Raw genomic sequence first — 24,083 nt, forward strand, 5'->3', positions numbered from 1 at the left:
GAACGCGTATATCCTGAGTCCCAGTGTGGTTTTCGTCCCCAGCGTTCCACAGTGGATATGATCTTTACACTCCGACAATTGCAGGAGAAATGTAGAGAGCAGAAAACTCCCCTGTTCGTGGCGTTCGTTGACCTTAATAAAGCCTTCGATACAGTCAGCAGGGAGGGTATGTACTCCGCATTGGAGAGCATTGGGTGTCCACCTAAGATCCTGAGCCTCTTGACTGGCGCGTGGAGGAGGGGGTGGAGACCTACTCCGATCACCGGTACATCCGGTTTGATGTCTCCGCCCAGAACCCTAGCGCGCCGGTCCTGCAGACCCCGAGTGGTCCACGTTGGGCGCTGAGGCACCTTGACCGGGAGCTTCTCCTGGAAGCCTCAGTCGTGCAGGCCTGGGTGTCATCACCGGACAGGCCCGCCGACATCAACGACGAGGCGGAGTGGTTCCGGGAGACCATGTCCGAGATTTGTGACGTGGCCATGCCCCGAGTCCCGCCAGGACGCGCCCGACGCCAGGTGTACTGGTGGTCTTGCGAGATCGCGGCCCTTCGAGAGGCGTGCGTCGCTGCGAGGCACCTGTACACCAGACACCGCAGGCTGCGCATCCGCCCTCCGGATGCAGAAGCCAGGGAAGCAGAGCTATACGAGGGATACAGAGCTGCGAAGACCGCCCTCCAATTGGCCATCGTCCAGGCCAAGGAGGTGGCCAATGCGGAGCTGCTGGGGTCTCTGGACAGGGACCCGTGGGGGCGCCCGTACAAAATGGTGCGGGGCAAGCTCCGCCCATGGGCCCCCCCGCTGACCCAGAGTCTTCGGCCTCAGCTGGTGGAGGAGGTGGTGAGCGCTCTGTTCCCTTCGCGCGGGGAACACTCTCCCCCGCCCATGTCTCTGCAACCCGCGGTGTCAAGTACGGACCACACTTCCGACGACGACGATGTCCCCGAGGTGACTGGGGTGGACCTGAGAGTGGCGGTGGCTAGGCTGAAAGCCAAAAACACCGCCCCAGGGCCTGATGGCCTGCCTGGCAAGGCCTGGGTCCTGGCCCTTGAGGCTCTCGGGCCTCGACTTAGGGGGCTTCTCAGCGCATGTTTGGAGAGGGGCCAGTTCCCACTTCGTTGGAAGACAGGGAAACTGGTCCTCATACGGAAGCCGGGGCGCCCTGCGGACTCTCCGTCCGCATACCGGCCTATCGTGTTGCTCGACGAGGTGGGCAAGCTCTTTGAGCGAGTTGTCGCACACCGCCTCGTCGCGCACCTTGGGGGGATAGGGCCGGACCTTGCGGACCACCAGTTTGGTTTCCGCAAGGGGCGCTCAACGGTGGACGCCATCATGCGCGTGAGAGCTCTCACGACGGGGGATGCTGTGTCCCGGGGGGGGGTCGTCTTGGCGGTGTCTCTTGACATCGCCAACGCCTTCAACACCCTTCCCTGGAGTTGCATCAGGGAGGCACTCCGGTATCACCGGGTGCCGACCTACCTTCGTCGCGTGGTCGAGGCCTATCTGTCGGATAGGTCCATCATTTACCCTGGTCACAACGGGGAATGGAACCGGCGAGAGATGTCGTGCGGTGTTCCGCAGGGGTTGGTACTGGGGCCGCTCTTGTGGAACATCGGCTACGACTGGGTGTTGCGCGCCGACCTCCCTAGCGGCGTCAGCGTGGTCTGCTACGCTGACGACACGCTGGTTCTGGCACAAGGGAGGTCGCACCAGGAGGCGGCCGACATAATGACGCGCGGGGTTGCGATAGTCATCGAGAGGATCCAGCTGCTGGGACTGGAGGTGGCCTTGCACAAATCCGAGGCCATGTGCTTTCATGGGCTTCGGAACGCGCCACCTTCAGGCTCCCAAGTCACGGTGGGGGGGGCTACCATCGGCGTCGAGAGGGCGATGAAGTACCTGGGACTCGTCCTCGACGGCCGGTGGAGCTTCGTCGAGCACTTCCGACGTTTGGGCCCCAAACTGGAGAAGGCAGGTGCTGCATTCAAGCGGCTCCTGCCCAACCTGGGAGGCCCAAACGCCCCCTGCCGTAAACTCTACGCGGGGGTCATGCGGTCCATGGCCCTTTACGGGGCCCCGGTATGGGCACGTTCGGCACGGCCGCGGGCTGTGCACTACCTGAACGTGCCCCAAAGGGTGATAGCCATTAGGCTAATCCGGGGGTACCGCACGATCTCCCGCGAAGCAGCTGGCCTACTCGCTGGACTGCCACCGTGGGATCTGGAGGCGAGGGTCTTCTTGCGCCTGTACGACTGGCGCGAGGAGGCTCAGCGCCGGGGAGAAACCCCGTTGCCGCGGCAAGTTGTCGCGCAGCGGGCGGAGCTCCGGCGCGATCTCATGGTGGCCTGGAGGGAGCGACTATCGCAACCCAGTGCAGGGCACGCCACCATCGTGGCGGTAAGTCCCCTCTTTGAGGAGTGGCTCGGGAGGAGTCACGGCGCCCTCACGTACCGCATGACGCAGGTCCTCACCGGACACGGTTGTTTCGGGAGGTACCTGCACCGCATCGGTCGTGAGGAGGCGCCCGGGTGTCACCATTGTGCGGACAGCCCCGAGGACACGGTGGACCACACAGTCCAGGTGTGCCCCGCATGGGAAGGGCACCGCCGGGTCCTCGTCGAGGCTTTGGGCGGCGGCGACCTCTCGCGTCCGGCCCTGGTTCAGGCCATGGTCCGGGGCGAGAGGGAATGGGATGCCGTCGCCTCCTTCTGCGAAGCGGTCATGCTCGAGAAGGAGGAGGCGGAACGCCAGAGAGTTCGCACCTCTCATCCCGGCCGCCGCGCTGGACCAGGTAGACACCATGGGCGCCGGGTGTCGCGAGATGACTCCCGGCCACCGTAGGCGTGGGTCTGTGGGCGGTGAGTTCGGGTGGCTCATCGTCCCTCTGTCTTCCTAGACGACAGACCCGTGTCGACGGCGCGCGTTGTTCCACGCGCTCCTCAAAGAGACGTCAGCAACCCCAGCGGGGCCCAGCAGGGCCAAGGCCTGCCGGGGCTGCGGGTTGTTCGAAAGAGATACCGCGGCCCTGGTACATAAAAGGCCTATGACGGAACACGACGATTTTAGTCAGTAAGAGTCTGACACTCCCTCACCGCTGCTAACCCACAGCGGGAGGGGTCATTTGATGATTTTACGTCGATAAAAAAAAAAAAAAAAAAAAAAAAAAAAAAAAGATCCTGAGCCTCGTCAAATCTTTCCACGAGGGTATGAAGGGTGCAGTAGTTTTTAATGGCCGTACATCTGAGCCGTTTGACGTATGTAGAGGTGTCAGACAAGGCTGCGTCTTAGCTCCTACCCTGTTTGGAATTTACTTCTCGCTGATATTACGTGCAGCTTTCGGTGACAACCAACAGGGTATCCATCTGCACACGAGGACAGACGGAAAGCTGTTTAATATCTCTCTCCTGAAATCTAAGAAAACCCGTGAGGATCTTTTCGTTGATAGTCTTCTCTTCGCTGATGACGCGGCCTTCGTGTCTAATTCCGCACAAGAGCTCCAGTCCATGGTGGATAAATTCTCGCACGCCTGCTCTCTGTTTGCCATGTCTATAAATCCCAAAAAAACAGTTGTGCTAGCACAAGGTGCTTCTACTACCCCGGCGATTTCACTCGATGGCGCGCCATTAGAAGTAGTAGACAAGTTCAGTTATTTAGGGTCGACTGTGTCGAACAATCTCTTGCTTAATGCCGAGATCGACATCCGCATCGGCAAGGCGGCAACCATGTTCGGGAAGCTAGGTACAAGGGTATGGTACAATAAGCACCTTACTACTAAGACCAAGATGGTTGTCTTTCAGGCTTCCATCTTAAGCATACTCTTGTACGGAGCTGAAACCTGGACATCGTATGCAAAACAAGAACGTCGTCTTAACTGCTTTTACATGCGTTGCTTACGAAAGATCTTGGGTATAACATGGCAAGACAGGATCACAAACGAGAGGGTTCTAGAAATTGCACAGCTGCCTAGTCTGATGGCGCTCCTCAAACAGAGACGTCTGCGTTGGCTAGGGCATGTGCATAGGATGGAACCCTATCGATTACCACGACGTGTTCTTCTTGGTGCAGTAGCGAATGCAAAAAGAGATGTTGGGAGGCCGTTGCTTCGTTTCAAAGACTGCATCAAGCGAGACATGGCAGCATTTAAAATAGACCACCGTGACTGGGAGAAGCTCGCGGAAAAACGTCCTGAATGGCGCAAACGTGTCGCAGAGGGTCGCAAATTTTGCGATGAAGCCTGGTTCGGAGTGCTTGCTGACAAGAGACAGAAAAGACATGAACATAGTTCGACACTAATGTCCAGTTACTTCTCTTGTCAAGCCTGTGGTAAGAGATGTCGCTCTCGTATCGGTCTGTTCAGTCACGAAAGGCGTTGTATCACAGACACCACCACATAAATCGTCTGCAATAGACGAAATGGCCGTTGAAACGGTGTACATCGATCGTGTGCTCATAATGCCTCAGTTATAGTTATTAGAGCGGCGCGTGCGATCCCTGGCGGCTGTGACGTCACCATGTGAAGAATATGGAGAGAGTATGTGAAGAATTTTAATGTAAGAGTCAGAGAATTAGAAGCTATTATCACAGGCATCATCTTTTTGAACCTCTTATGTCATGAGGTAGGTGAAAGATAGATTCTATGAATATGGTTATACAAGGTGATGGCAGGGGTGGTGAAAAGCCTTTACGATTAAATAAATGCATGGATGGTAACCACTAAGTATCTTCTATTTAAAGTCCCTGTACTTAGTTACATGATAAAAAGAAGGTAAATTAAGTTTTTCTGAAAATGACTTTTTAAGCTTAGATGTCTTGTATATTATTGTATTAAGTCTCTTTTGTGTTAAAAAATCCTGAAGTTTTTCTGTTATTATGGAAACTACGCATGTTTCTTAGATTAAAAGATCCTTTTCACCATAGATTTTCATAAAATTTCTTAAACCCAAAGAACATTTCCACCATTGATTTTCATCAACAGCTGAGTCCATCCGTATTTTAACTCCATGTAATCCGCATCAGAACATCTCACTAGCCCACGCGTAAACTTTTAGTGGCGTGCCGTCGATATGTCGATGTCGATACGTCATAGATAACCAGTGATTTATAAGCAGTTATTACACGCCGGCTTTGTCTATGCTTTGTCTCTATTGCCTGTATAAATAGCTGTCAATGGTGATGAGTGGCTTCTCGATATGTAGTGATTAAGTTTTCATGTGGAAGCTAGAACTGTAATGGTATGTGTGTAGGATTTAAACATCGATAAAATATTATTTGAAAAGATTTTGAATTGAAGAAAATTTAAATACAAATGATTGGCCGAAATGATGTGTAAATGACTTGTGTGTATAACGATACTTAAATGTTTTGTAAATATTCTTCTCAAAGCTTCAGTTCTGCAATTTCAGGAGTTACCAAGTTCCGAAGTCGCAAAAAGAAAACAAAACACAATCGAACCGCAAAAAGAACCAAAATAACACTGTTCCTCCCCTTCAATACGCATAGACAATCGATTGAATACCACAGATATACATAATCTCGTTTAGCCGACCGCTGTGGAGTAGAATTGGCACAATTATGAGTACCAGCGTAGGTACAAGGGGGACAGGCATGTGGTGCTATTGTCACCACGGAGGGTGACTAATCACACAAAAAACAATTGGATAGCTTAATATTCACTTGTTTTTTCTACGTAAGTACATGTCAAATTGTTCGATCCTTTATAGCTCTAAGTAACTACAATTTGGGTCTGTTTGGAACTCCTGATTATTTATCTATATGAATATCTTTTTTAAGAGATTTTCAGTTATTAAAGACCTAGTATTTTTTTAAGAAACGTACCCACTAATATGAGGCGTGATATCTTTTAGCAAAGTCAAAGTCAAAGTCAAATCATTTATTTCATTTAGGCCTTTAAAAGCACTTATGAACGTCAAAATTATAACTAAGTTTGATTCTAGTTGCCCAGGTAGCTTAAGTAGCATATCTTTCCTAAAAACTGAATAATCAATCACTCAAGAAAAGTCTTCCTAGCTAGTCTGAAGGCTACGAGTACTCGTAAATACCAAGCATCTTAACTCCTACTGGTGAAATCTATCTTTTTTGAAAGCGGAATAATCAATCACCCAAGAAAGTCTAAAGCCTGAGTACCTTTCCACAGGGTCCCCTATAACACCACAATGGGTACAAAATTAGCACAATTTTCGTCGCTAACGTATTGGGGTGTGACTCCGGGTGACAGGAGGTTTGGTTCTATTGTCACCGCACGCGTATTCAACAACCCTTTGAGAGCTGTGATTACATATTGATTTGTGTTTTGTCTAATGAGGTAAGGGTTAGTGACGGTATTTTGTTTTAGTCCACTAGATTCTAGGAACTCATAAAAAAAACGTTTCAGTTTTCTGAAAAACCTACAGATTCCTCTTGTGAAATTTTATTTCATATAACAAGAAGCCCATACAAATACGAAAATATATAAACTCATATGTATATGAATACCTAAACAATATCAAAATAAATACGTTACTATAATATTTTAACTTAAAAATACTACAAATACATGCAAAATAACAAACTAAAAGTAATGCAACCATTAATAATATTACCGTAGCCACTTATTAGTATGGATGTCGAGATTGTGGGCAATGCTAGCAATGCCATTTTTTAACAATACTAGGCGATTTATTCTTAATATTTAACATAAAATCAAGAAATAAAATTTGCAAACTTCATAAAGGTGGAAACAGTTTTATAATCACTTAGGACACATTGTCGTATTAAAAACTCCTCCCCCGAATTAACTAAGCTTGAATGACACATGCAAAGAACTAATGGAGTAAAAAAAACTATATTAATTGCCCTCAAAAACTGTTATTAGCTCAAGGGCCCTATGAAGCTTATCGTACGATTTGCTAGGGGTCACCGCGCCCTGTTATACTGATTTTGTTTTTTAAGCCATAGTGATGTAATTTTTATCGATATTTTGTAACTTTATTTTTATTGAAATAAAGTCAGACTTTTTAATCCGGATCAAGTAAGTACTTACTTTTAGCATTTGCCTGTGAAGTTATTTTCACTAATAAAATTCTAGATATGTAGGTAAAAATGAAATGCTTACATAAGAAAGACTAACATAACATGAGTAAAAGAAAAAAAGGACAGACGAGTTTTCATGGAAATTATTTCATTTATAAAGTCATTTATTTTTCCTTAAAAAACATCGATATAAAAAGCATGTCCCCTCACTAATGACAAAGAATTAAACAGTAATATTATTTGGACATCATTTAATCTTTCTTTGATCTTCAAAGGGGATGTATTCGCCAAAGTGAATTACAAAATCATCTCTTATTTTAATTAGAAAAATGTTTCTGAAGGTCCAAAGCTATTTTTGGCTTTTATTTTGAAGATTTAAATTATGAATATTGTTACTTAAGTATTGGTTTTGAGATGAAAGGGTCGACTTTTGGTATGAGTAACTTCTTAACGCACTTGGGTATAAAGTGGAATATAGCCTTCCTGGCTATAAAGATATTTTCAAAACACTACGTGATGCGACTATAGCTCAGCAGGTGGAATAAATAATACGAGTGGACTAGCTTCAAGCAAACAAACAAACTTTTCAGTTTTAGAATAGAAGTATAAATAAGAAGGTCTCTGAAATATACCTTTCAATACTACCTACAAGAATAAGGAAGTAGCGATTAAAAAAACAATACCAAGACCCCAATTAGTCTGAACCCAGCATTGTTATCTGAGGAAACCTCAAACTCCACTTCAATGGTTAAACTAAACAAGAGCCAAATAATAACAAAGATATCAAATGTTTACTTTCATAACAATCTCTCAAAGGATAGAAACTTACACTTTGAGTATAGAGACAGCCATGGTGTACAAACTCTTTGGTGCTTGAGAACTTAACAATGTAACCTTTTTGGTGTAAAAATTACTTGTCTATGGTTTTTTTTATAGTTCTAAGACATTTTTTGGTACTTTTATTTTTTGGTATTATATAGATTTTTTTGGGAATATCGTATAAAACTATCTCAGTATTTACCGTAGCTCGAGAAGTGTCAGTTTAAAAAATAATGACAGAAACAAAAGCCGAACAGCTAAGCAGCAACAAAATTCACACGAAACCAAAGATCATACAAAGTAAGTATTATCCCTAAAAAGTAACAAAAACATATGGACGTTTCGGCTCTCAAAAAGCCCTTAACAGCGAACGAGTCAGGAACACCCATAACAGCGCTGATTACACGCGAAATGCCTGAAATTTCCGAACGCGTCCGTCTGGCTGCATGCGTGGCATACCTTGGACAGCCAAAAGAACCACAGAATATAGATCTACAGTTGTAAAGGTATCTACTAACGTTCGTAAAAATGTCACTCACACACGCATGTGCATCGACGAGCTTTTACTGGGCTGTCAATAATAAGTGTCGTGCACCGAGCACGTGCGATTGTGAGTGTCATTGTTACAAACGTCGCTACGCAGGTTCACAACTGTTTACAAGAGAACATATTTAAACTGTGCAAAAGCTAAAGAAAAGAGTATTTGGAGCGAAAAAGTCGTGATAGTTATTCAAAAAAGGAACGCTGGGCAATTACTGGCACGCGAGCGGGCAGTCGCGCGCCTGCAGCGGCGGTGTGCACACTGGTTTATGTAAGCTGTAGTTTTCAATTTATTGAATTTACATGATTTAGGATTGATACTTGTGTATGCTAGATCATTTACGGAGTATATAAAGATACCATGTGTTTTGTAGCAGCATAACGTTCCAGAATATAATTAACGTCTGGCTTTTAAACCAGCTACAGCAGCTTCCCCTCTGCTCCTTCTCTTATCAACCCAGACTCAATTAAAAACACATCCCAAACCAGAACACAGTAATAAAGGAAATTTTTGAGTAACTTCCTTTAAAGAAGTAGTTGAGTAACAGTCAATTTTACACGAGGAAGACCATCTTTAAACATAATTTGAAACCTTTACCAACTGCTACTTAGGTTATTTAGGTTTTCATTTCGGAAATACTAGTTTTTGCTTTATATACAACAAAAATATATATTTACACATTTCGATCAAATTCTTTTCCACAGATAATCTATAAGTAATTCGGCCAACCTTCTTGGTCGACAATCAGTGTGTCCATCGGCTTAGGTCGTCGGTCGTCGTGACCGCCGCGAGCCGTTGACGGATCGCCCCCACCTCCCGTGCCCCGCTCTCCTCTAGTCCCTACTACCTTGAATATCTGAGCGCCTGGTACCTACGCTTGATGATTCGCTTCTGCGTCGCCTATTGGCTCGCGAATGGGCTATTTATTGCCCCGCTAGGTTGGTTGGGCTAGATGGAAAACTGGATGTAAGAAAGAGTCGAGAAAAGTTTTGAGAAAAAAATATTGACTGTTTTCTTGTTGACGCCACTTCAATTACTATAGGCACTACAGTCCATCTTGTTTTAGTAGTTACTTCTCATCGTAGTTCAAACTACCGATCAAAAAAGTTTGATGCTTTCAAATTATTTTGAAAGACTATCATTTACACATATGTATTATACCTAAGCATCATTGCTAATTCCTCCTGAAAGAAAACGGTATCTTACTTACTGAGAGTTCTTAATAGTCTAACTTTTTTTACCTGCACCTATATATGTATCATGTTGGTACATTCAATTAATCACTCCATTTCAGTGCCTCGTCAATTTGCTCAGGAAACCATTATTTTTGGTAGAGAAACATATATGATCGCACTTATTTCTAATTTCTTACAGTCCTATTATAGCATTGTATACGTTGTATCGTTCTAAAACTATGTACTTCTCGCTGACAATAGGTCATAACCGGTAACAGTATCCCAGCACCCAAGCTCATAGTAACAAGTTATTACGGGGTGCAGATTGTCTTATTCCAATACGTACTCCAAACCAAATAGCTTCGGGCAATACGGTCCCCTCGACACTATAAAGAGCCCATCGCTGGCTGACGCACCGATATTGGAATATGTTCCAATTAAAAATAAAACCTATTCTTTTTTCAAATCCGTTGGCGGCAAACGGTTGCTTCGCAGCTGGAGGTTGGCAAGAACAATATTGTGAACATTAGGCGCGTGACTTTTTATAAGTTTTTTGATAAATTGAGTTTTAGACGGAAAATTAGAGATTTAAGTTATTCACACAAACAGAACTTACTTTGAAAGAGCGGATTCCTTGCCAATTGAAACGGGCAATGTTTCTTTACAGGAATTCATAATTCAGGGATTAATTAATTCCATCATAATATGCCTTAGGTTTAGCTAGAAACAGGCGCCTACGTCGAGCCGGGATTACACGATATCTTCCTCTTTCTTCTATGTATATGCGATTGTAATATTATTCCCCAACCAAAAACAAATCCAAACGCAGGAGAAAAAAAAACTAAATTCTAAATTCAAATCTCCCTCGTGTTTTGCGAGTGCGTTCCGTTTCGCCCGCGGTTATTTACCGAACGACGGAGAATTGCGTCTGCACGCAGAGAAATATCTGGCTATCTATACGAGAAAAAATGCTACTGTAACTAGAACTTCTGTTAGCAACCGTGACAGCAAGACTCGTTGTTGACTTTACAAAAACCGTTTTGTTATTATTTTTACCTATCGTTTTATTAAGGACAACTAGACGTTAAGTTTAACTGACCAACCAACATAGTACTCAATACAGTGCAAATAACGCGCCTGTTACAATACCAATGTAATTAGAACCATACGTCACTAATTTACATTACTAAATCGATCGTAAGGACTACTATGCGATCTTGTATACATAAACACTTTTTTTTTTTGGGTTTACTAAATATTTTGCTGTATCTACTAATCAATTTATGTAACATAACGACCTGAACTGTAATGATAACTATTCGTATTGCAATGCTAGCTTTATGTTTATTGTAACAAGTACAATACATATTGTAATGCTAGCATCCTAGGTATTGTTATAGCTATTATCTCGTATGTAGTACCTACTGGTTTAGATGAAACCTGCAATCTAGTGCACTTATAGTACCTACTAACGGGTCCTCACAGGCTTTTAGTAGACGAAAATCCAATTTTATTTGTCTATAAGTAAATAAAACTGTATTTTCTCCACTGAAAGCCTAAAAGGGATCCGTTGTTGGTGCTGTCAGTCCACTGGATTGCAGGCGCTCCATCAAAACGCAGTTCATATATAGAGCCAGCAGTATGTGTGACGTAGTAAAACAATGCCTTTTTCAATACATTATCTAAAGACTCCGACTATCTTGTATCATAAGTGTCATCAAGTGTTAGATTAGAATCATAGAATTTGAGATTATCGGCATTTTTTACGACGTCCCACGCGCTACGGCTCTATATGTTTAGGATCCCTGGAATCAAAAATAAAAAATATTACGTACAGAGAAAAATGACATTTATTTTAATATAATCATCACAATCATTGGTCCGTAGAAATTACACTTACACATTACGGCCCCTCACATCTGCATTGGTAGCATGATCGCGCGATAAAACATCCGTCCCTATCGCACTTACTAATAGTGCGATAGGGAGATGTTTTATCACTTTTCGCGCGATCATGCTACCCGTTCAGGCGTCTTTTCAGCGTCGACGTCCCTTATACTTATCATTTCTACATTCAACTTGTAAAGTATGGGGCCCTATTAGAGCCTGTTCACACTAGCCTCATTCCCACAGCCATTGGTCTCAGCACGTGTGTAATGAAGCCGTCCTTTACTTCAGCTTTGGATGGCCGCCACACTTGTTTCTTGGTTCTGTGTGTTGGGTTTCCCAAGAGCAGCGGCAACAGCATGAACGCTAGTATTGACTCAACTTCCTCATAATGTTCATCATCTAAAAAAATAAGACGTTACTTCAATATTACGTTATTTAAATATAACTTTACTAGCGACCCGCCCCGGCTTTGCACGGGTACTATACCTACATATAAACCATCCTCTTGAATCACTCTATCTATTAAAAAAAACCGCATCAAAATCGGTTGCAAAGTTTTAAAGATTTAAGCATACAAAGGGACATATGAACAGAAAAAGCGTTTTTGTTTTATACTATGTAGTGATGATGTAGTGATAACCGTAATTTGAATTAAGTCGAACATTTTATTACCTATTAGAAACTATATAACAAATTGTAAGTAATTTACGTTTTTATATCTAAGACACTAATTATAAAACCTAGGTTTACTTACTTTTGTTTAGAAGCTGTAGTTGTTCCAGTATTTCTTTTACTTCAGTAACTTGGGTTTTAGATAGAGCCACCTTGAATATATTATTTTTTATTGTTGGGAATATTTCAAATAATTTATTCCCTGACAATGGGTATAAAAATTGAAAATCTTCAATAAGAAGCTCATGCCCGCGTGGCGTTTTTAACACTGGATATTTATTAATGTATGCTCCGATGGTCATTTCTGAAGTCTCTATTTCCTTCAATCTATTTTTGGAAGTTTTTGCCACTTCTCTATCACTAAATGCCAGGGTTCTGTACAGTTTTGGAGCCACTGGATATCTTCATCTGCACCACCATCTGGAAAGATACATGGACTCATAAAAAAATCATGAAATAAAGACTTCAAAATAATTTAATTTAGTAAAATAAGTTGCAAGTTATTAATGTAATTAACTAGTGTCATGCCAAATCATGGGATTAGGTTGTCAAGCGGACCCCAGGTTCAATTGAACCGTGTCAGAAAGGTGGGCCAAACGTTAGGAGGATGATGAAACTGCAAGTTATTAAAGTTGCTAGAAAGAGGCCAAGGAAAGGCAGTCAGACAAACAACACAGTTGTCCTTTTTTCCTTTTGAGGTTTGAATACAATTAATAACCTATTTGGGAGATGCTCTAATCCAACAGTGGGATCACATTTGGCTATTAAAAAAAATAAAAACCCAGGTAGATAACTTAAAACTTGCCTTCTTCGACGACTTCTGGCTCGTTGCTGTTATTGTTGATGTTGCTGCCATTTTTCTTTTTAATAACCTTAGCCTCCCTTAATTCGCGGCGCCTGTTTTGTAGACAGTCATATAATTTGCCTTTTGCACATCTTTTTATTTTAAGTTTAGTATCATTAATGTATGGAATAAAGTAAGTACTTATATTTTCCTTTTTGAATACTTCAGTTATTTCTTGTGCTTTTGTAAGAAGTAGAGAACTGTCTATTCTTTTATTTGGGTCTGATTGCATTAGGTCTTTTATTATTATATTGCAAACTTTTCTTCGCCCATTATTTGATAATTTGCCTTGTTCTGAATATAAATTTAGCAGGCCTTGTCCTTCATTCGATTTTAAGAGTAGATTTTTCAACGGCTGAAATACACAAAAATAAAATTAATTATTAAAATAATTGAGTAGGTTATTATGATATAATATTGTCTTCGGTTAGCGCGATAGTTACTCATGAAATAAAACTATAGAAACGGATTATTATGATAGTTTTTTAAAAGCATATATTTAATTTAGTTCTAACATTTTTTATGTTTTATTTTGAGGTCAAATATTAGGTCTCTACCTATGAAATTGGTGTTTTGTATGAAGAATTTTAAGAAAATTGATTTCTCCATACAAATATTTTTTGGAATATTTTAAAAACCTGTAATCCAAATGAAATAAAGTTTTCAAGGTAAACGCAAGCAATATCCACGCATAAATTGAGGTATCAAAATTTTATCTAACATAAAATGTAGATGTAGAATTTAAAAAAAAGTGGGCCGGCCGATGGGTGCATCAAAGTGGTCTGAAGTGTATATAGAAAATTAAAAAAATACTTAAATTAATTTGACTGTTGGTACACAAATTTGTAGCAAACATAGTCTTTATTTAAAAAATAAGGATACCGGTGTTTAAAAAAAGATTAAGTCATACTAGAAGCCAAATAGTTGTAATGAAAAACACCAATTTCATAGGTAAGGACCTAATAGTTAAATTATCAGTATTCATCTTACCGGACATTCATCTTCATTACAAATGGTCATATCCAGATCCACAGTAGAGCAAGCCTCCTCATTCTCACCAATGGTAGGAGGTATAATGGAATTGGAATCATTTAGTTGGGTAGAGGTATTATTCTTGTTCAAAGGGGCTATAAATTCACTCACACTCTTTATTTGTTTGTGTTTGGGATTAAGCATATCTACAAAAACTGTAGGGGGCTGCAAAATAAAATAAAATTACCTACTATTTAAATAGGTACTACATATATATAGGTATAAGAATTAACAGCCTCCATAGCCTATTTGAAGCTGGAGGTCCCAGGTTCGAATCCTGGTACAGGCATTTATTTGTGTGTTTATAACAAATATTTGTTCCCGAGTTATGGCCATGTATGTATATAAGTATTCACCTATATAATATCTATTATATATATTGTAGTCTGGTACCCACAACACAAACCTTACCTATCTAATGTGCTTTCTGTGGGGCTAAGTCGATTTGTCTAAGATTGTCTTATAAATAAATAAATAAATATTGGGGGACATCTTACACAGATCAACCCAGCCCCAAACTAAGCAAAGCTTGTACTATGGGTACTAGGCGACGATATACATACTTATATACATAGAAAACATCCATGACTCAGGAACAAATATCCGTGTTCATCACACAAATAAATGCCCTTACCGGGATTCGAACCCGGGACCATCGGCTCAGTAAGCAGGGTCACTACTGACTGAGCCAGACCGGTCGTTGAATAATATTTATTATTTACTTTATTATTACGTATAGATGCCTACTCATAAATACAAATCAAATGAGCCTAAACTTGAAGGGTTTACTAGTAACCGTTGAAGAGATTAACCCTCCATCTCCTAACATCATCAGATCAGCTCGATAAAACCAAATTGTTGTATTGTTATTAATACATTTGTACATTTTTTAATCAATAGGACAATATAACAGATTAGGTACTATCAGCTGCAAAATTGCATGGCGAATTTATTAATGAATTCATTCATAATTTCTCCATGCAATTTTGCAGCTGATAGTACATTACATTACATACATATGTAAATGAAGCCCTTTCACACTTCATTTAATTTGAATTTCCCGCGCATACTGCGGCTAGACATACTTTAAAGTATTATCTGTGGTGACAGCACTTTTTCCTCTATGTTCAATATGGAGATTTTTTACAATTGCAGCCTTAGCGAGGTTCATTAGAAATAATTCAAATAATATCAATTAATACCATTGTTAAAGAGTGAATATCTGAAGCAATAGCTTTTAATGTTGTTTCTCTTTACAGGTTAGTAATAACATTTATATTTTGTTTCATGTAAGACTAAGTTGTGTTTGTAATTGTGATTTTCTGATGTTCTTAAAATTAAATTCCTCTTTACAGAGCAACAACTTTAGTTTTTTGTTTCAACGACAAACAACATATTACAAAACAACATTATTTATAGCTGTTGTAAAGTATGGAAAAGCTTAAATTTAAATTTGTTGTAAAATCGGCTGAAGATCCGAAAACAAATGTGCTCTGCGTAACCTCAATTATGGACGCCGATGGACACGTGTTTTTGATTCCGGAACATTTGCAACCGATAAAACTGCATACTGAGTTAGTTAAAACTCAAACTTTTCAAAAAGTAAAGGCTACACTGCAAAAAAGACACGAAGAAAGACGAGTTTGGATTTCATTAACATCAGAATTGCGTGATACGTATACGGATAAAGATGGAAATATGCAGTTCAAAGGATATTTACTGGAGGAAAGTACATCCAAAACACAACAGGTTTTAACGAATGAAATGTCTACAGAAACTCTCACAAAAATCTTAGAAAGTTTCGCGGAATCTAAGAAAGAATCGAAGCAGTCCAATTTAAAGAAGTTATCTGAAAAGATGGTAATAGAAAAATTTACAAAAAAAACAACAAGTGTGACACAGTGGATGGATATCTTCGAAGCTGAATGTAAACGTATAGGTATAGATAATGACATTGAAAAGATACAAGTGTTTCGGTTATTTATAGAGGATTCTTGTCAAGATTGGTATAGTTCTATGCTTATAAAATACACTATTAATTCAGAGTGGTGTTATTGGAAAAACAAATTTTGTGAAACATATGTGGACAAAGGCTGGTCACCAATAAGGTATGCTTTTTTATTTAAATATAGGCAGGGTACATTACTTGAATATGCTTTAAAGAAAGAACGGCTTTTGTTGGAGGTAAATAAATTACTTGATAAACGTACTTTAATTGATTTAATTGTAATTGGGTTACCTAATTTCATAGCAAATGAGATTGACCGAAATACATTGAAAGATACTGAGGACTTATTTAGTAGTATCCGGGGACTAGAACATTTATTGGATAAAAAGACAGCGGAGAAAAAAAATATAGATTGGGAAAGCAAAACAAAAGAGAAAAATTTAAAAGATAGGCCATGTAGAATCTGTGAAAAAGAAAAGAAAGGTACTCGGTATCATTCAGAGTCTGTATGTTGGTTTAAAAATAAAGATAAAGATGATGATCGGTCTAAAAAACAGCCATTTAGAAGTGTTAATAATTCTGAATTAGAAATGAGTTTAAATCAAGTAGATCCAAAAAACTAATTATCCCACCATTAATCAAAACTAAGTTAATAATAAATGATTCCATAGAAACGTTCGGCATTTATGATTCAGGATCAAATGTAAGCATAATTAATTCAAAATTATTATCATTAAAAAACAACCCAAACAACAATAACAATAATCTAGCAAATTTAAAAACGATTAATGGTGTAAAAAAGTCTATGGGAATAGTAACGTTAAAAATAAAGATTTTTGAAATAGAAAAAGAAATGAATATATTTGTCATAGATGAACAAAATTTTGACTATAATTTTTTAATTGGATTGGATTGCATAAAATCTTTTCAACTAATTCAAAATGAAAATTTAGAAATCACACAAAAACAACAAAAAGAATTAAAAAAGAATGTCAATATTCCTGACTTTACAGGTGACATAACTGATAACAAACACTATTTAATTGATGAAAATAATGTTAAGGAAGTTACAGTGAAAGATGGTTTCTATATGAGCGGTAAGTGTAAAGTTAACTTTAACGAACACATTGAAGTTACAAACTTCAACATTACTGTGAATCATTTGGATGGTCAGCAACAACAAGAAATAAATGAATTAATAAGCAAATATAGCTCACTATTTGCAAAAGATAAATATGATGTAGGCTTAGTGAAAGGCTATGAGGCACATATTGATTTATCTGTAGATACATATTGTAGCAAAAGACCATATAGATGCAGTTATGAGGATAAAAAAGAAATAGAAGAGCAAGTTTCAAAATTATTACAAAATAAACTATATAATTGAAGAATCTTATAGTCCTTTTGCAGCTCCTGTAACTTTAGCCTATAAAAAAGAAGAAGGAAAAAAATGTAGACTATGCATAGACTTCCGTGATTTGAATAAAATAGTGGTTCCTCAGTCGCAACCATTTCCACTTATAGAGGACTTAATGATAAAAACAAGAAATTGTAAATTCTTTTCAACGTTGGACATAAATTCCGCATTCTGGTCTATACCTTTAAAAGTGGAAGATAGGAAAAAAACAGCCTTTGTTACTCAAGAAAATCATTTTCAGTGGACTTGTCTACCATTCGGTTTGAAAACATCACCTGCAATATTTCAAAGAATACTAAGTAGCATTATTAGAAAACACAAACTATCCAATTTTACAGTTAATTTCATAGATGACATTTTAGTTTTTTCCCAGACATTCACAGAGCACATTAACCACTTATCTTTGCTATTGGAGGCTATATCAAAAGAAGGTTTCAGATTGAAATTTTCTAAATGTAGGTTTGCACAGGACTCTGTAAAATACCTAGGCCACATTATACAAAATAATACCATTACTCCACTAAAGGATAATTTAATAGCCATAAAAGAATTTCCCGTTCCAAAAACAAAGAAAAATGTTAGACAGTTTCTAGGAAAAATAAACTTCTATGGAAAATATATACAAAACATATCAATCATATTAGATCCTCTACACAATTTGTTAAGAAAAGAACAAAAATTTATATGGACAGGAGAATGTCAAGAATCTTTTGATACAATAAAAAAACTACTGTGTTCAAACCCTATTTTAGAGATATTCGATCCTAATCTTCCTATACATATCTATACAGACGCTAGTATACAGGGTTTGGGAGCTATTTTGAAACAACCACAGGCAGATGGAGAAGAAAGGCCATGTGCATATTTTTCAAGAAAATTAAATGACAGTCAGAAAAAAAAAAGCTATTTATTTAGAATGCTTAGCAATAAAAGAGGCCGTAAAATACTGGCAACATTGGCTCATAGGAAAAAAGTTTAAAGTGTTTTCAGACCATAAACCCCTAGAAAAACTGAATATTAAGGCTAGAACAGATGAGGAGCTAGGAGAACTTACGTACTACTTATCACAATTTAATTTTGAAGTAATATATTCACCAGGAAAGGACAATTTAGAAGCAGATAGTCTAAGTAGAAACCCAGTTTTAGAACCACATGTAAATCAGGAAGAAATTTTAAAAGTTGTTAATTTGATTAAACTAGAAGACATTCAAAACGATCAAGAGAAAAATGAAGAAATAAAACAATATAAAAATAAACTAATATTAAGAAATAAAATATACTTTAAAAGGACGGGAAAGAAAAACAAAATTATACTTACTGAGGAATTCAGTAAAAAACTAATAAAAAATGTACATGATACTTACTGCCATATAGGAGTAAAACAAACAGAAAATAAAATCAAACCATTCTTTGTAGCAAAGAATTTAACATTAAGGGCCGATTTTTCAATTGTCAGATAAACAAACAGATAGGGTATATTCGAGAGATAGCGAAGTTGATGAATTTTTCAATGGTCGAGTAAGACCTATTGGACGAATAAATCCTTATCTGAGGAATTAATTTATTTGCCGCCTTGACCGCCAGGTAAGTACTATTCGATTGATAATTTGACGCAGATGACGTTTTAGTTTGAAGTTATTTCTTGCGCTATTAACAATTTATCAATTTATTATGGATATTTTCGATAATATTGATGACTTGGCTATCGAAGAAGAGACTTTAATAAATGAATATATAAATCCACCCGAAAGAAAAGAAAGAATAATCCGCCCAAGGCCTGAAAGTTATTTCTTGCGCTATTAACAATTTATTATGGATATTTTCGATAATATTGATGACTTGGCTATCGAAGAAGAGACTATAATAAATGAATATATAAATCCACCCGAAAGAAAAGAAAGAATAATCCGCCCAAGGCCTGATCACTTTAGGATTTGGGATTCAAAAGAATTTCATCGCAGATTCAGACTTCGGAAAGAGTCGGTGCAATATTTACTTTCCCTAATTGAAAATAAAATCAAGCACCAAACAGAAAGGTACGTAAGCGGTAAGCTGTTATATCGCACTTTCCGTGATGTAAGATAGTGCTTACCTATGTATGTACTTACAATATCAGTTAAAATAAGGGCTTTTATTTGTTTCAGAAATCAGTGTATTTCACCCATGTTGCAGTTATTAATTGCACTGCGATTTTATGCCACTGGAAGTTTTTACATAACTGTTGGTGATTTTGGTGGTATTCATAGTTCCACTATGTGCCGTATTATTAAAAAAGTTACTGAAGCTATAGCATCTTTAAGAACAATATTCATAAACTTGCCAAGAAGTGACGAAGACATCAGAAGCACTCAACTAGAATTTTATAAAATAGCCAGATTCCCTAGAGTAGTATCGGCTATAGATGGCACCCATATTAGGATTCAGTCGCCTGGTGGTAACACTGCAGAAGAATTCAGGAATAGAAAAGGATTCTTTTCGTTTAATGTTCAAGCAATGTGTTCAGCAGACTTGATGTTTCAAGATATAGTTGCACGTTGGCCTGGCTCTACCCATGATTGCATGATATTTGCCAATTCACATGTGAAATACCACTTTGAGAATGGTGAATTTGGCAATGGAATTATACTTGGAGATAGTGGTTATGAACTAACTAATTACCTACTCACTCCTTTTCAAAATCCAGACACACCAACTAAGACTTTATATAATGAATCACAAATTCGAACACGGAATGTTATTGAAAGGTGCTTTGGAGTTTGGAAAAGACGGTTTCCAGTCCTAAGTATAGGATTAAGGTGTAGGCTGCCGCTTGCACAAGATGTGATTGTAGCCTGTGCTGTACTACACAACTTGGCAAGATCAAAAAATGAGGAGGAACCTCCAGTGGACCCAGAATTGCATATTCCACCACAGCCTATATTTCCACCCGCTATAGCCGATTTTACTGGTGATGAAAGGTGCCATACTAGGAACTTAATCTTAATAAATTATTTTCATGCCTTACCTACTGAATAATCTAGGGCAGCCAAGCTCAATTTTTCAACAGTTTTACTACATATAATCTTTATATTCATTCAATAGAAATTTATGTTTATCATATGTGCAATTTCTTTTTCAATTAATGTTACATAATAAAAACATTGGTATTTTATTAAAGTCAAGTTTTTATTTTTCAAAATAATGAACAAAAATCTAAGTCATGGTATTTGGAACTGCTCCACAATTACACCCATTTTGTTTTAATTGTAATGAGTGTAATTCTTCTTTTCTTCTCTCATCATTAGCTAAATGCAACATTTTCAGTTTATGCTCCTCCTCCATAAACTGGTGCTCAAGTTTGGCAGTCTTCATTTGGAGCTGTACTAGCTCCAGTCGAGCTTCGCTTAATTTGTCTAGTTTGGCGGTGACACTAGCTTTGGAGACATTTGGTTTTAATACATTGGACACCCTTGATTTTAAAGCCTTTGGGTGCCATTTGTCCCAATTATTTTCTGAAAGTAATACAACAACAATTACATACAATACATTACATGAAAGTATACCTACATTTAGTATGGGCTTATGGGCTAATTAAACATAACATGTTTCATTTGTTTGGTTTATTATTAGATATCAAAACACAATCTGTAGTACCCTACTATAATCTTACAACCTGCCTGCAAGCATAAATTATAAATTATGGCCTCATAGAATGCTCCTTAAAATAAAATAACTGAATTTAAGAACATCTGACTTTTATAGACATATACCTTTTTGATTGTCCTCAACAATTTCCCCGATGGCCAAATCAACTACTGGATGGGGTTGGAATGAATTTTCTGGTATTTCTTCTATTTCAAAAATAATATTACTATCTTCAACTCAGTGGCGTAGCGTGGGTATCTGCCGCCCGGGGCAGTTGTCGATTTTGCCGCCCCTTCCAGCGTATTTTTTTTAACAAGTGTTACTGGCCGTTTGTCATTTTTAACCGACTTCAAAAAAGGGGTAGTTTTTTTCCCGCTGTGGGTTAGCAGCGATGAGGGAGTGTCAGACTCTTACTGACTAAAAACCGTCGTGTTCCGTCGAAGGCCTTTTATGTTCCAGAGACGCGGTAACTTTTTCAAACAACCCGCAGCCCTGGCAGAAGGGGGAGGTTCTCAAGTAGACTTTTCTTTTATATCTTTGTTACTTGATTTCTTGAAGGTTTTAAAATTCTTTTAGGTACGCAGGCTAGTGAAGTAGGTGCCTATAAGTATATATGAAATTGAAATAATTAAAAAAGCGGGGCTACTTTAAACTGTTTAACAAATTAATTTAAATTACGGGACTAACCGGGTTTACCTAAATTAGCACTCTGCTAAACGCATGTCGGCAGTTGTGTAGGTAAGCAAATGCAAATAAAGAAAAACTTGCCTATGTAGTTTCCAAATGCGCGAGCGAAGCGAGCGCGAAATTTTTATCGGACTTAAACCAAATATTACGTAAAATTTAGCCCAAACGTACTTTACTTTTTGTTTGTTGATAGATTTAAAAATAAGGGCATAGCGTTTTTGAATACGCGAGCGAAGCGAGCGCGAAATTTTTATCGGACTTAAAAAAACATTACGTAAAATTTTGCCCAAACGTACTTAACGTTTTGTTTGTTGACAAATGCAATAACAAGAGCCATAATATAGTTTCCGAATACGCGAGCGAAGCGAGCGCGAAATTTTTATCGGACTTTAACCAAATATTACGTAAAATTTAGCCCAAACATACTTAACATACTTAACTTTTTTTAGTTTTTGACAAATGCAAAATCAAGCGCATACAGTTTCTGAATACGCGAGCGAAGCGAGCGCGAAAATTTAATTATTTTTTATTTAAGACTAGTTGCGAACAATTTTTTTTAAACTGGGTAAATTTTGCCGCCCCCTAAAAGCTGCCGCCCGGGGAATTTGCCCCCCCTGCCCCCCCCACGCTACGCCACTGCTTCAACTTCTTCCAGAGGAGTAGATTCTGAAAAATATTATTACATGTGAGCTTTTGCACTTTAAATAGTAACTGGTAACCAAAAACATGCCAATACTTACTTGAAATAGTGTCACTGTCGTGACGTGGCTCAAGTCCTGTTATGTTCGAGCAGATGCTAAGCACCTTTTCATCGATTTCACTGAATTCTGGAGCTTTTGAAGGCCCTCCTCCAGTTTTGTACATCTCTTGCCTTTGCAGAGAAGATTTCTTTTTTGTGTTTTTTTTTATACCCTCGTATTTCAATTTGAGGGTCTTCCACGATCGGGCATTTGTGGACACTCCACAGGAGTTAAAATTCTCTTCTATTTGCCTCCAGGCTGCCTCCTTATCCTTATTAGTAACGGCATCAGTTTTTTTATTTTCAACAATATTTTTAAATTTTGCCACTAAATTAATTAGGAGCTGAATTTCAGCAGAATCAAAATTGGCTGAGCGCTCTCGTTTTTTGTTTTCCATTATTTTACTTTATGTTTTTCACAAAATCAAAAACAACTCAAACTGAACTGGCTATTTTTAACCTAAAAATTATAGACGGATAATTTGACAGGATAGAAAAAAGTCTGTCTCTGTCTAATGCATTGCTTAGCGATATATTTGTTTCACTTCTCAAAAGCTTAAAATGCTAGAGTTGAAATATTGGATCAAAACGTTATTCATGCAATAAATTACTAATGAAAAATCGACGAGCATCTATTCGTCTGTATAAACAGTCCAATAACGTTATTCCTTAGAATAGTTATTAGGCATTTTATCTGATGATTGAAAAATCGGCCCTAAATGTAAAGAAAATATGTGAACATTGTGAAATATGCATAAAAAACAAATCTAGAACTAAATTCAAATACGGCTTGATGTCTCATTTGGGACCTGCTACTTATCCGTTTGAAATTGTCTCTATAGATACCATTGGTGGGTTTGGTGGCTCCCGCTCTACTAAAACATATCTACACCTTCTGGTAGACCATTTCACCAGATATGCCTACATATTGACATCAAAAACCCAAAACGCAGATGATTTTATTAAACTCATAAGAAAGGTTATTCCTGAAAATAAAATTGGAATGGTTTTATCAGACCAATATCCGGGCATAAATTCTAAAGAATTTAAAAGCTTTTTAAGGGAAGAAAACATACCTATTATTTTCACTGCAGTGAATGCACCTTTCTCAAATGGAATTAATGAACGGTTGAATCAAACATTAGTTAACAAAATAAGATGTACAATTAATGAAAAAAATTATAAAACATCTTGGACGACTATCGCTCAAAAATGCACTCAGAGATATAATGAAACCGAACACTCAGTGACAGGATTTTCCCCAACTTATTTAATGGAAGGTAGAGCTATTGATATCTTACCAGATGAGTTGAAAGAACATAAAACACAGAATGAATTATTAAGAGATAGAAAAATAGCTTTGAAAAGAACTATAAATTCACACAATTATAATAAACAACAATTTGATAAAAACAGAATAAATAAGCAATTTAATGTAGGAGACTTTGTTTATGTGGAAAATGGTAACCGATTAAATAGGAAAAAACTAGACGAATTAAAAATTGGACCTAATAAAATATTAGAAAAAATATCTAACTCAATTTATAAAATTAATACAGGATACAAAAAGTTAGAATCAAACTTGTTTCATATTACAAAACTGATACCAGTATCAGGGGAGTTTTGTATACCTGGGGGAGGGGAGATGTAAATGAAGCCCTTTCACACTT

At 38.6% G+C, this 24,083-nt stretch overlaps 3 protein-coding genes and 1 pseudogene across 3 annotated transcripts; 2 read left to right on the top strand and 2 right to left on the bottom strand.

Moving 5' to 3' along the window:
* The first annotated feature begins 3,202 nt into the window (after positions 1 to 3,202).
* On the top strand, positions 3,203 to 4,390 carry LOC124641431. The gene has a single exon (XM_047179501.1). The coding sequence runs from the start codon at positions 3,203 to 3,205 to the stop codon at positions 4,388 to 4,390; it is 1,188 nt and encodes a 395-aa protein (XP_047035457.1).
* Positions 4,391 to 11,392: 7,002 nt separating this feature from the next.
* LOC124641197 lies at positions 11,393 to 12,564 on the bottom strand (annotated as a pseudogene).
* Positions 12,565 to 18,821: 6,257 nt separating this feature from the next.
* On the top strand, positions 18,822 to 20,519 carry LOC124641195 (putative nuclease HARBI1). The gene is made up of 2 exons (XM_047179206.1): positions 18,822 to 19,399; positions 19,508 to 20,519. Exons 1-2 carry the CDS (start codon positions 19,176 to 19,178, stop codon positions 20,376 to 20,378), a joined length of 1,095 nt encoding a protein of 364 aa, XP_047035162.1. The 5' UTR covers positions 18,822 to 19,175; the 3' UTR covers positions 20,379 to 20,519.
* On the bottom strand, positions 20,510 to 23,121 carry LOC124641196. The gene is made up of 4 exons (XM_047179207.1): positions 22,415 to 23,121; positions 22,320 to 22,340; positions 21,113 to 21,223; positions 20,510 to 20,854 (listed from the first exon to the last, which is right to left on the bottom strand). The coding sequence occupies exons 1-4, from the start codon at positions 22,809 to 22,811 to the stop codon at positions 20,556 to 20,558; spliced, it is 828 nt and encodes a 275-aa protein (XP_047035163.1). The 5' UTR covers positions 22,812 to 23,121; the 3' UTR covers positions 20,510 to 20,555.
* Positions 23,122 to 24,083: the final 962 nt, after the last annotated feature.

The sequence above is a fragment of the Helicoverpa zea genome, chromosome 22 (assembly GCF_022581195.2).
Source record: "Helicoverpa zea isolate HzStark_Cry1AcR chromosome 22, ilHelZeax1.1, whole genome shotgun sequence".
NCBI classification, from domain to species: Eukaryota; Metazoa; Arthropoda; class Insecta; order Lepidoptera; family Noctuidae; genus Helicoverpa; species Helicoverpa zea.